At 49.6% G+C, this 12,957-nt stretch overlaps 1 protein-coding gene across 6 annotated transcripts in view; it reads right to left on the bottom strand.

Moving 5' to 3' along the window:
* Tpst1 (tyrosylprotein sulfotransferase 1) overlaps positions 1-12,957 on the bottom strand; it is a 120,176-nt gene that overhangs the window by 1,151 nt on the left and 106,068 nt on the right. For 2 of the 6 annotated variants that reach the window (XM_023714498.1, XM_023714497.1), the window contains exons 4-6: positions 10,703-10,753; positions 8,433-8,482; positions 5,373-5,919 (exon numbers count right to left, since the gene is read on the bottom strand). The exons of 1 other annotated variant lie outside the window; for it this stretch is intronic. In XM_023714498.1, the coding sequence (XP_023570266.1) occupies positions 8,462-8,482; positions 10,703-10,753 (72 nt within the window). In that variant the 3' untranslated portion in view covers positions 5,373-5,919; positions 8,433-8,461. Of the gene's footprint in view, positions 1-4,856; positions 4,968-5,372; positions 5,920-8,432; positions 8,483-10,702; positions 10,754-12,957 lie in introns of those variants that run through there. 3 more of the 6 variants (XR_002820953.1, XR_002820954.1, XM_004630401.3) reach the window with 3 other exon arrangements.

The following is a 12,957-nucleotide window of genomic DNA, read 5'->3' as shown; positions in this document are numbered from 1 at the left end:
TTCCTCCTCCCCCCCTTCTCCTCCTCCTCCTCCTCCTTCTTTCTTCTTCTTCCTTCTTCCTTCTCCTTCTCCTTATTTTTTTTTTAACACAAAAGTAATGCATGCCAATCAGAGCACAGGGCTGCAAGATAGCTCAGTGGACTAAGCGCTTCCCTGGCAAGTGCAAGGGCCTGAGTTCAATCCCCAGCTCAACCAAAGAAAGAAAGAAAGAAAGAAAGAAAGAAATCAGAGCACAATTAGAAATCAGAAGAAAACAACAAAATTCTCTGCGGCCCACCGGGAGACCCCGCAGGTAACACTTCATATATGTGCCTTCTGTTATCTGTTGAATTTGTGATTCTGCTTATTGTTCTGTTTATCCTTTACTAATGAAAACAGGTGCGTGCCAGATGGCTTTGTGCTTTCAAGTTTTCACTTATTATAAAATGAACATTTCTGTGTTAAACATTTTTCCACACCACCTTAATTAGTAGCTGCGCAGTGGTTATACCATCATTTGTAGAGAAAGCTTTCAACACATCCATGAGAAGTTTTCAATGTTCACTTTCCTAGGTCCTGCAATCACGCTGTTAGGCCAACAGAGGGCACTCGAGGTTTTTCTTCTCAGCTAGGCCAGGAGGCCATATCTAAGTGGTGATAACAAAAAAGTGGTTTCAGTATGAAAATTATTCAGCTTGGGGTCTTCACTAATATTTAACTCCAAAGGGAGCAAAAAAAGCCATTTATTTTTCGAACACATATAAAACTCAACATACACACCCCCCAACACTCAAAACAATCAATTTAAACCCAGAAGGGGGCTGGGGAGATGGCTCAGTGGAGTAAGTGCTTCCCTTGCAAACACAAGGGCCTGAGTTCAATCCCTGGTTCCGCAAAAAAAAAAAAAAAAAACTTAAACCTGGAAGACTGAGGCAGGAGGATTGCATTCCTAATTGAATTATTATTTATTTATTTATTTATTCAGGAAAGGCTCTACAGGGTGTTGAGGGTCTCACTACTAGATCGGGCTTGCAGTGATCTGCCTGTTTACAGCCTCCCAAGAGCCGGGATTACAGGCGCGCGCCACCACGCCCGATCTCTTGCTGGCTCAGCACTCTCCGCGGGGTGGGGCCGGCGTGGCAGGCCTGGGAATTGAACTCCTGGCCCCTGAGCACGCTTTAATCCTCTGAACTATTTGGCTGGCCCCCTAATTGAATGACTAAGGGAATAAAAACGACCTTTTTTGCCCTGTTCACAACAGCTGAGGGAGTCCTCTTTACGCAAAGACACACGTCTCTGCGGATGACTGCGCTGATTAGGGACAACACAGCAAGAAGACCAGCTCAGTCGTGAAAATACTGACTTTGCCTTAGGAAAGCTCAGCTAGTCTCAGGATTTGTAGCTCCCTGAAAAAACAGACTTTTGAAGCGACCCTGAACAGCTTCACCTTGGCTGTTCCTTAACTACCACCTGCCAGCAGGCTTTGGTAGGCGATACTTCCAAGTTCTGCTACATAGTACACAAAATAGGAGTGGTGTGTATATTTTCTTTGATCTTTTTCACTAAGACGAGAAAAGTCCCAAGGGCAGCGATCTGCCTACATTTCGGGGTTCTCACATTGACAAGTTACTAAGTGGAAGGGGGTACTTAACACGTCGTCAGTCGGCACTTATCACGCGTTTCCATTCTTGTATGAAGATGATCATTGAGAGGCCGGACAGCTGTGAAGGCACAGACCCCGAGCCAGGCTGCTGCTGGTCTGAGCACCCTACCCACTGGGCAGGCTGGGCACCAACTTCCCTTGACCAATGCTTTGCCATCCTGCTGTCTGCAAGTAGAAATAGTACCTGCCTGAGAGGGAGGCAGGGGCAATCGCAGGAGTTTGAACCAGGTAAAGTGGTTGGCTTTGGGCCCGAACCATGAGCCTTGCTGGGGGTTGTTATTGATACTAACTCAACTAAACAACTATGAAGATTAGTTTCAGTCTTACACGCTATACTTGCTCCAGGCTGTTGGTCCACCTGAGCTCTGCCTGCAGCCCCAGCGCTGCAGGAGAGCAGCCTTTCCCTGGCTTCCCAGTCATCTGGGGCTGGGGCTCTGTGGTGGCCAGGAAGCCCTCTGACAACCACAGGCCCTGTTTCTGTGCACTTACCCAGTTCCTTCTCTCTCCTCCATTCCCAGCCCTTTTTAAAATATTTTGAGATAGGGTCTTGCTAAATTGCTAAGTTGCCCACACTGGGTTCGAACTTCAAATCCTCCTGCCTTAGTCTCCTGGAACGCTCAGATTATGCCTGGCTGCTGATCTTCTCACATTTAAAAAATTTTTTTAAAATATCTTTTATTTATATATTTGGTACAGTGCCTCACTATGCAGCTTAGACTGTAGGGCTCCTCCTGTCTCGGCCTCCCCAGCACCGAGATTACAGGTGAGTGCCACCATGTCCAGTTTTGGTGGCCAGCACGGGGGTATGGCATGCTGTGGAAGGAGGGTACTTAAAAAGTAAGGTACCGGGGATCAAACTAGTGACCTTGCACTTGCCAGGCAGACACTCAGGCCACCGAGCTATCTCCCCAGCCCTATTCTCACATTTTGTACTAGCCATCACTAAAGTGTTCAACAGGGGCTGGAGAGATGGCTCAGTGGTCTAAAGCACCTACTTGGAACAAGCTTAGCAAAGCACAGGGACCACAGTTCGATCCCCCAGCACCACATGCCAGCCAGCCCCGCCCCCTGGTGGGCTGAGCTGACCACACACACACACACACACACACACACACACAAAATAAATAAATGTAAAAAAAAAAAACTGTTCAACAGGATTTCCATTTGATAGTATTCAATCCTCATATTTCACAAATGAAAGTCATACAAAATGCTGACGGCAATCCATTTGGAACCGAGTCGCCCTTCTTCAAAACTAGAAAGAAATGTGCTCAGACCAGAAAAAAAACAAGGCTTTGTGGAGAAAAAGAATCAGCTGGGGTAGAGATTGCCGAGCAGTCACTTCTCTGGCCGGCTGGGAACAGAGGGTTTCCTCTGGGTCTGCCGAGCGTGCACTGGTTCTCTACCCCACACTAAGCACCCCGTTCCCAGCAGTGGACTCCCCCGGGGGTGCAGGATACCTAGATGCCCCTCTCAAGCCACATGTGGTTGTAGAGGGAGCTGTTTTGGAAGTGGCCAGATCTGGAATGTGTGATTCTGGAGTCAAAATCAGTCCGCTGACAGCCCTGGGGTAGTCCTGGGTAGGACCAAGGGTGCCCACGCTCTGCATGGGAGCGCTACCTGCCTTAGGGGTGAGTAGCGTGAATAGGATATAAGGGACAGAGAGGGTCACTCCTTGTCACTTGCTGTATACTGCCCCCTGCCATGCCACCCTGCCTTGGAGCCAGCCAACTATGTTTAAAGCAGGTTTGTTTGTTTTGTGGAACCGGGGATTGAACTCGGGCCCCAGGCGCTTACTCTTCTGAGCCATCTCCGCAGCCCCTGAGCCAGCCAACTAGGAACTGAAAGCTTTACACACCATGAGACAAGTGAACCTCTCCTCCTTTTTCAGTCATCTGGTATTTTATCTCAGCAATGTGCCAAGTAACTAAGATACAACTCACGCACCCCTCAGGCGCAGGCCTGGGGCGCAGCTGTGCTTGAGGAAGTTCTTCCCTCAGGCGCCAGCAGGAGCTAGAGGGCGCGTATGGTCTTCCCCACGCAGGACCAACATGTCTACCCAGCCAGCTACCTGCCGTCCCTCTCACACGCTGGAGCACACTTAACTGCCATTCGGAGGACGGGGCAGAGCTAAGACTTCCTGAGGAGACGGCGCTGAGGATAGCGCAACGCTCCCTGAGGCTGGGACGTCCCAGGTCGGGACGAGGACTGGGCATATGGGTATGGGAAAGCAGCAGAAAGTGAGGAGGAAGAGGGCAGGTGGGCAAGAGCCTTGTGTCAAGAGGAGGAAGTGGGCCACCCAGAGCAGGCCCAAGAGTTTAGATGTTAAGAGCTGAGGCATAATAGTAGATGGGTGAAGACAGCTGGGTGCGTAGATGTGTTAGTCCTGCTTGGGGAGGAGGCTCAGTGCCCGCTAGCTCCTCCTAGAACACGATGAGAATCAAAGGCTTTTAGCAAGGAGTGATGGAGAATGGAATTGAAGGCAAGGCCAGTCTGGCAGCAGGATTCATTTTAAATTGAAAGGGCCAGGGCTGTGGGGGGTCGTCAGGTGGAAAGGTTATTAGGGTCAGGCTTGGGCCTGCATACCAGGTCACCCTAACAACAGGTGAGTGTTAACTTACCTAGGCCTCTGCTTCCTCATCTGTAAAATGGAATGGATGCATGAGGTTCCTGGGCGCGCGAATCATTCACCAAAGAGTTTACTGGTTTCCTGGAGAATGCCACTTTGCTAGTGCCAGGGTACGAAAGTAAGAAAGAAAAGACAGTCTCTGTCTTGCCAGGAACTACTATAGGATAGACATGAAAAGTCAATGACAGGATTACAAATTACATAATAAGAATGTAGGAAGCAGTGGCCCCCATGGGGACACAGAGCTATAATCCCTGCCTGGAGGCTGAGGCAGGATGGCAATGGTGAGCCCAGCTCTGGGTAACTCAACAACTTGATGAGACCTTTCCTCAACATTTAAAAAAAAAAAAGAAAAGAAAAGAAAGAGAAGGCTGGAAATGTAGCTCTGTGTGAAGGCCCTGGGTTCAACGCCCACTGCAGGAGGTTGGAGGAGAAGGCAGGGAGGCAGGAGGGAAGGCCAAGGAGGATCTATCGGAAATGGGGAGATGGGTGTGAGATGGGAAGGGGCAGCTGTGAGCACCGTGGCAGGAGGTACTGGAGGCTCAGAGCAGAGCGAGGGGTCCCAGGACGCTGTTGGGAGGCCACCCGCGGTGACAGTCTCTGTAATGCATGGTGATGTCCTGTAGCGGGTCAGGGCTGAGAGACACAGGGAAGGAGATGGACTCAGGAATCACTCTGAAGGTGGGATCCAAGCTCCTGTGGGTGGGGGAAAAGGGAAGAAAGCGGTGAAGTCACTATGACCCTGAGGTGGCCAGCTGGGGTGACAGCATGGAAGATATTGTACTTCTGACATGGATGGGCCAGAGGTCGAGTTTTGAGGTCAGCATTACAGGTAAAATCCCTCATTCAGTGCCCGGAGGAACGGAGTTTCTATTATCTGCTGAAGACAGTAACTTTCTGTCCTTAAATACAGCAGGCCAGGACAGGATTTTGAAAATGGGTTTCTGCGAAAGAAGTGACAGAAAACATCTCTCACAAAGCTGATGCCCAGAGTTGAACAGCTCCACAACGCCAGTGAAGAAATAGGTTCAGCAGAGCACCATGTGGAAAGGCCTTGGGCTTCTTGGAAATCACATTAATGAAAACACATAACTATTAGAATGCTTCACATTGTAAGCTTTTATTTTGAAAAATAAAATACAAAAGTCATTGAGTTGTAAATGTATACGGTACTTCCCAACTTTCCAGAAACAATACAATGAATTATTTAAATAATTAAGGTTTAATACTATCCACACCAATACATTTAAACAGGCACAAATGTTCTACAAAACACTGGGATGGGTAGGGACCACCTACTCCGAAAGGCAGCTGCAGTCCTGCTCCGAGAATGCCATTCTACACGCTCCCCCAAGGACAAAGTGTGGACTGGTGAAGGAAAGTCATGAGCTGAGTTAGGAGAAGGACATGGCTCCTCTGGCCACGTGTCCCAGGGCGCTGCTGCTGTGGGTCCAGGGGGCGTCCCCAGGCACTGGGTCCCTCAGAGGCCAGGCTCGAGTGGGCGCTCCTGAGGGCCCAGCGCGAGGACACTGGCAGACGAGCGAGCAGGTGGAGACAGACTGGCTGGTCACGGCACACAGGGGCCAACAAGCTCAGCAGGGGCCGACGGTCCTAGACGCTCCCTCATGCTGCAGAGGCAGGGTCTCTCCTAGGGCAAAGAGACCCACAGCGTTACAGCTGCAGAGTTCCCATCCACTCTCCCTGTGCCACCAGTGCCACCTCCCGGCTGGTGCCACTCAGCCCAGCCACAGGAGACAGAGGACCAGCAGGGGGAGCCCAGCTGCCCTGAAGGAAGGGCTGCCCGGGAGGCCTTGTGCCTCCGTGTGGGAGGCCTGGATCCCGCAGGAAACTTCTCTTGCAAAACATACAATGGCAGCTAAAGCCAGGCAGCCCTGTAACCTCTCAGTGGCACAACCTTCATCTGCAACTGGATGCTGGCACTGACGTGCCGAGGTCGCAAGGCTGGCCCCGCACCACTACAGCAGATACTGAGGCTCTTTAAAGGGAGCATCAGAGAGAGAAGCAGCGACCATCATGCAACGGCAAGGAGTCCAAAAGGATCTCTCCTAAGGTGCTTTCCAGGCCGCCACAGCAAACCAAGGTGGAAGGCTGCTGCCAGCCAGCGCACAGTGTGTTCTGTCCTATGAAGCCTGGTCACTAGGTGGCTCTCTGTATGCATGTATGTACGGGGTGGCATATTTCCTGTACATTCTGAAGGCACTTAGACAACACTACTCAAGGTCTACGAATGCTGTGACCCATCCCTACCCATAAGTGTGCGCCGGGCTTCCAGTAATGCTCCTTACCAAGAAGACAGCTGTGGTTCTGAAACCTGCTACTGGCTGAGGAACACGACACAGAGCGTGCATGAACTTAAGATACAGTCCATTCGAGCTGTAAACATCTCCACTCAAACTACTCCACTTCAGCTTCCTCGTGTAGTACAACAGTAAGAATACCACTTCCCAGATGCTTTGAGAACTGAATGAAATTACAAATATGTTCTATATCACACATCACATGTGTGATGTCATATCTATCTATGCTTGGTATCCTGCTTTATAGCATATACTCAGTGTATGATTAAATAAAATAAAAATAAGCTTTCTGCTGATAATGCCATCTTCCAGTAAGTAGACAAAATAGGAGAGAGAAGAGGCACCCAATGTATATTCTAGGCCTTCTAGAGCTCAGGGAGCTGTTCCTTGGCTGCATGCAGCGCAAGACTGTGCTGTTCAAAAGAGAGGCCCAGGGGCCAGCAAGACAGCTCGGTGGTCTAAAGCCCTGCGCTTCCGTGGCAAGTGCAAGGGCCCGAGTTCAATCCCCAGTTCCACAAAAAAAAAAAAAAAGCTAAGCCCTTGCTTAGACAAGCTTAGGGATGGACTGCGGTTCCATCCCAGGCACCACATGCCACACCAGCCCCACCCCCACCCCCAGGGCAAGCTGAGCTGACCACAAAAGAAAAAAAGGAGGCCTGCAATAATCCAGGCACAACCGGAAGTCCACAGTGTCACCCTCGCCTGCTGGCTGTGTGACAGAGCTACTGCTGGGCAGATCCCTGCCAGGAGGTGAGCATGCCCTGAGCACATGGAAAGGACCAGCACAAGAAGGAAGCCCAGGAGAGAGGTGCCTGCGCTCATGCGAGGCCCACTGCACCCGGGGAGCCATGTGGGGCCAGCAGCGAGCAGCTGCGGCGGCCTGTTCCCTCGGACGTTCCTGGCACAACAGGTATAAAAAATGAATTGTGAAAAAGGTTTTCTTAATTCTCTAGAAGTGTGGGTGCCTCTCCTCCAAAGATGATTGGAAACAATTAATACTAAGTAAAGCAAAAGTATGAGAAAAGCAATTAACACTAGAACTTTAGAGAAGTTTTCTAAGCTCCAAATGACCTAAGGCATCACCACGTCATGCAGAGCAGAAGAGAATTCCAAGACGCCTGTGCATGCGTGTGTGTGTGCAGCCAGGGAACCTGGGATTAAACCCCACTTTGCCACCAAGGCACTGTGTCCTGGCCACATCCTCACAGGCAGACACAAAGGAGGCTCAGAAGGCATGGCTGGCCGGCTCACAGCGCAGCCCTTAGCTAAAAAGAGCCAAGGCAGGGTATAAACGCAGGGCACTACCCTTCATTAACATGCGCGGGGGGGTGGGGAGGGCACTTGGAAAAACGAGCGACCCAGGAATAGAAGAGCTGGTGCAAACACTTTTGCAAGTCTAGTGCAGAGTGAAGCAGAGCGGGTGGTGGGAAAAGCCCTGGCCAGAGGGCAAGAGAGGGAGACCTCTGGCTCTAGGTATCTCCCACTCTGTGACATCAGTCTCCTTATCAGCAAACAGGAAACAGGGCTTGACTGTCCCCAGGTTCTGTGGTGCTAACATACTATGTAACTTTCAATCCTTCGTAATAAATGTAACATCTACTGCTATTTACATGCTTATTTATGCTAGTCTCTGTGAAGACATCAACCTTGATAACCTTACCACCGTCTCTTACTAGTAGACAAGAGCTTAGTTTATTTTACAGAACAGACGGAGACACAGAGGTTAAGTGACTGGGTTGTCACACAGCTGGGCTCCAACCCAGGCAGCCTGGTTCCAGATCTGTGTCTCTACTTGGGGAACCCCAGCAGGAGACCTGAACCCCAGCGATGTCCCCAACCTCACCTCACGTGGGAAAGAGGTTCCAGGCTCTGCTACTCCACTTGCTCTGTCTGCTGAAAGAAGCAAAGACAGTTAAAGCCCTTGAGGTTGGTCAGCATGACAGGCACCTGCCCCTTCTGAGGCACTGGCGGCAGCTCGCGGACTCACAGACCTCACATAAACTCAGCCTGAGGATGGCTGGGCGGGGTGGAGCACGCCTAGAATTCCAGCACTGAGGGAGCTGGAGGCTAGAGGATCCCAAGTTTGAGTCCCAGCTGGGCAATTTAGTGACTTAGTAAGACCCTGTCTCAAAAAATAAAAAGCTTTGGGGGTGTAGTCTGGTGCTAAGAGTGCTCTGGGCTTGATCCCCAGTATGACCACCACTAACAAAAAATAACTTGGCCATCCCCCTGGGTTTCAGGGGGGAGGCTCTAAACCCTGGCATTTCCTGAGCAATAGGAGGGTTTTGGTCTTCATGAGCCCCTGCATTCACCCGAGAATGTATGTTAGGAGATGAGCTGGGGGGAGGCCTGCTCACGGGAAAATTGCCAGTGGGAGGGCCCAGGGCCTGCGGGGCCAGGCAGCCGGTGGAGGGGGCGTGGGAGGTGCTGGCGAGACGAGCCCCTGGCCCTTGCCTGCATCTCTTCACTGGACTGCTGCTGCCCTGTACCTTTAGTTAAAAAGTTGCACCTGGAGGCACAGCACTGTGTGAGCTCTGTGAGCCATTCCGGTCCACACCAGGATGGCTCTGTGGGCTTCTATTTTTTCAGTTAAACCAAAATCTTTTCTAGCTCCTTTCTAAACGTGTGTGTGTGTGTGAGAGAGAGAGAGAGAGAGAGGCAGTAAATCAACTATCCATGGGAAGGGTCTCGGAAGTGCTACTGAAAACAGTTTTTGTACTGAACACCAGACGGTAGTCCGCACTGCAGCCCCAGAACTCGGGAGGCCGAGGAGGCACGGCTCACTCATCCCAGCTGCAGGACCTCACCCGGAAGTGTGATGTGGCACTTCCGGCACCAAGGTGAGGCTGCAATGCTCTGGGCCCCTGCGCTCAGTACTAAATCTTGTCCCCAAGTAACCAGGGATCAGCACTGCAGGCTGCTCACGGTGCCAGCAAAGGGTCAGCATCCTTCAAGCGGCATCACCCATCTCTCCCTGCCCCTTGCCAGGGTGCCAGGTGACTCTCAGAGCTGGGCCACGGAGCTGCTCTAGGCTCCCCAGCTGTAACACTGCCTGCTTTTCTCCAACCAAGGAAACAAGACCAGAATTCAAGCAAGTGTGATATTTAGGTCTAACTGGACTAGAGGGAATTTAATTTTTACTTTGTTGCTGTTTTGTGGTGCTGGGGATCCAATGCAGAGCCCTACACATGCTAGACCACTGGTGATCTTGAACTTACTATGTTCTACCAGGCTGGCCCTGAACTCATGCAGATCTTCCTACCTCAGCCTCCCAAGGGCTAGGTTCACAGGCACGCACCACCACAGCTGACTGGTTTTTTTAAGAATTAAACTGACAGGACCAGCGAGATAGCTCAGCGGACTAAGCACCTGCTTTGGCAAGAGCAGGGACCAGCGTTTGATGCGTGGTCCTGCAGGCTGTGCTGCCCGGCCCCCAAGTTCTGGTGTGGTGGTGCATGCTGTAATCCCAGCACTGGAGAGGCTGAAAACTGGAGGATCACTACGAGCCCAAGCTACATAGCGAGACCCTGTATCAAATGCATAAATGAAAAAAAAGAATTAAATGGACGAGCCTCTGAGTCCTGGGGCTGGGAGATGGCTCAGTGGAATAAGCACTTGCCTGGCAAGCGCAAGGGCCTGAGTTCAATCCCTGGTTTCAAAAAAAAAAGAAAGATCTCTGAGTCCTCCTGAGGGCCAATGGCCAGGCAGAGTACGTTTACTGCTCTTCTGGGCTCTAAAAGAACAGTTGCGCGGCATGCGCATATGCAGCGGTATAGTTCGCTGCCAATTAGCTCATCAGAGGCACAGTCACCAATACACACTCCTTACCCACGAAATATCGGGTGGCTCGTGTGTGACCTCACTGGCAAACAATTTACACATCAATAAAGTATTTTCCCAGTTTTGGAGGATACTGAGTTCTCTGACATTAAGGCACTATTCAATTATTAAAATTAGCAACTACCAGACATCTGTCTTCCTACCACAACACAAATCATTATTTCTTTTCTTTTTTTTCTCCTTTAGTTTTATTTCATTTTATTTAAAAAGATTATTTCAATGCAAGAATGATCTCTTCACAGGAGGAGGAAGAGAAAGCAGCAGACAGCGTACCTGGGCCTTGTCCTTCAGGAAGTCAGGGAGCTGAAACTCTCCTTTATAGACCTGTAAGAAGCAAAGCAGCTGTGAGCTGGGCACAAGAGGCCATGTCCTCATGGAGTGGGGATACACTCAACACCTGCTACTGACTGGGTGACTGCCTGTCTTGGCCCGGTGGGCCAAGGACGACAGAGACACAGCCCATCCCCTGGATCTGTGCAACCCCAGCCTCCTGCTGCTGACATCCCACATCCGGGTCCCCCTCATGTTAGCGGAGAGAGAAAGTCTGCCCCACGCAACCTCAGAGTGCACACGTTCTGAGCTGCTCTCAACCTGGCTATCTTTTGAATTCTCCAAATTTTAACACTGGCTATAATCAAACTTTACCTTCCTCAATTTACCTATTAGTCCCACAGAGATTTTCACATAAGGTGATTGTTAAAGTGATACATACTTTAATCGCATAAAATCTTGTAACAAAACTTATTTTCAATATATAAAAATATTTCTAATACAAGCAGTAATCACAAAATAGAATTTTAAAAATAGGATTTATAAGGGCCGGCCAAATAGCTCAGTGGATTAAAGCGCTGGCAAGTAGGCTCAGAGGCCGGGGGTTCAATCCCCGGGGCCTGCCGTGCCAGTCCAGCCCTGCCCCACCCCCCAGGTCACAGTGAGACTGCAAGTGAGACTGGTCGTGGTGGTGCATGCCTATAATCCCAGCTCTTGGTGAACACCCTATAAGACCTTTCCCTAAAAATAAAAAAAAAAAAAAAAAAAAAAGGATTTATAGTAACACCAAAAATCCACCAACTACCTAAGAATAAATATAATAAAACATACATGTAACTTTTACTTAGCAAGCCATAAATTATTATTGAGAAAAATTAAGGACCCACATGAATAAAAACACGTATCACTTTCTTTTTTTTTTCTTTTTTTTTCTTTTTGTTCCTCGAATGCCTTCAGGGCACTTTTGGCCAGCGGGAGAGTTGTGAGGTTCGAACTCCAGCAACCTGAGGCTGACAGCTTTGTGGAAGCAGCCACTTAAAGGCCTGAGCTAGGGCCAGGCAACCCCTAATAAGGATTTTTTTTTTTTTCCACGTATCACTTTCAGGTATAGGAAGACTCACTATTATTCTCAATCAAAATATAGGGTTGGGTTTTTTTTTTTTCTTTTTCTTTCTTTTTTTTTTTTTTTTTTTTCGGAACCAGGGATCGAACTCAGGCCCTTGCGCTTGCCTGGGAAGCACTTATTCCACTAAGCCATCTCCCTGGCCCCTTTTTTTGTATTTTTAAAAGAGGATAATTTCAAGCTGATTATAAAAGTTACGTGGAAATCCATAAGGCTCTGAACAGTCAATGGAACCTCAGAAAGAACAAAATAGGACTTATCCTGAAAAATATGAAACACAGAACTACAGCCATCTACCCATATACAGTATGTAACATGTACAAACACACACACATCCACGGTGAGACAATTATCTAGCTGTAATTAGGGTAGCAGGGTTTGGCACAAGGACAGGCAAATGTACCAAAGGAACAGAATAAAGACTCCAGAAACAGCCCTGCACACACTACACTTGGTCTCTGACATACAGGCATTGTATTTTTTTGGGGGGGGGGTTGGTCCTGGGAATCGAACTCAGGATCTTGTGCTTGCTAGACAGGCGCCGTGCTACTGAGCTCTCTCCTCGGCCTGCATGTGCTGCAGAGCAATGTGTGAATACACACATGCAGTCAACGCATGCCATGATACGCGCTGCCGGCAACACAGATCAATCATCACCCAGGACAACGGGGGGGGGGGGACCCTAAAGAACAACGCACCGCGAGTCTCGGGAGCAGGCAAATCTGTGTTAGGCTTGGGATGCCGCGTCCTCTGGGACAAGAGCAGCACTGACCAGAGAAGGATGAGAGGGCTCCAGGGCTCCTCAGGACTCCTGAGTTACACAAGCTCTTTGCAGCCTGCACCGCCATTAGCAAATCTATGCTAACTTCTCCTTTTTTATGTTTTACTTCAAAAATCAGTAAGGCTGGGTGATTCCGGAAGAAACAGGACAGCGGCGTGAACGTGGGGAAACAAAAGGACGCAAAAAAGCATGCAGACATGAGGCGAGTACTTAGTCTCAGAGATGAGAGACTCAAAGAAAAGCACAGATTAAAACCTAAAAAGAGGGGCTGGTGAGATGGCTCAGTGGTCTAAAGCACCTACTTAAACAAGCTTAGCAAAGCACAGGACCGCGGTTCAATCCCCCAGCACCACA

The sequence above is a fragment of the Octodon degus genome, unplaced genomic scaffold (assembly GCF_000260255.1).
Source record: "Octodon degus isolate 3935 unplaced genomic scaffold, OctDeg1.0 scaffold00035, whole genome shotgun sequence".
NCBI lineage: Eukaryota > Metazoa > Chordata > Mammalia > Rodentia > Octodontidae > Octodon > Octodon degus.
Note: the sequence above shows the minus strand (reverse complement) of the source record. Positions and strands in the feature narration are given on the sequence as shown.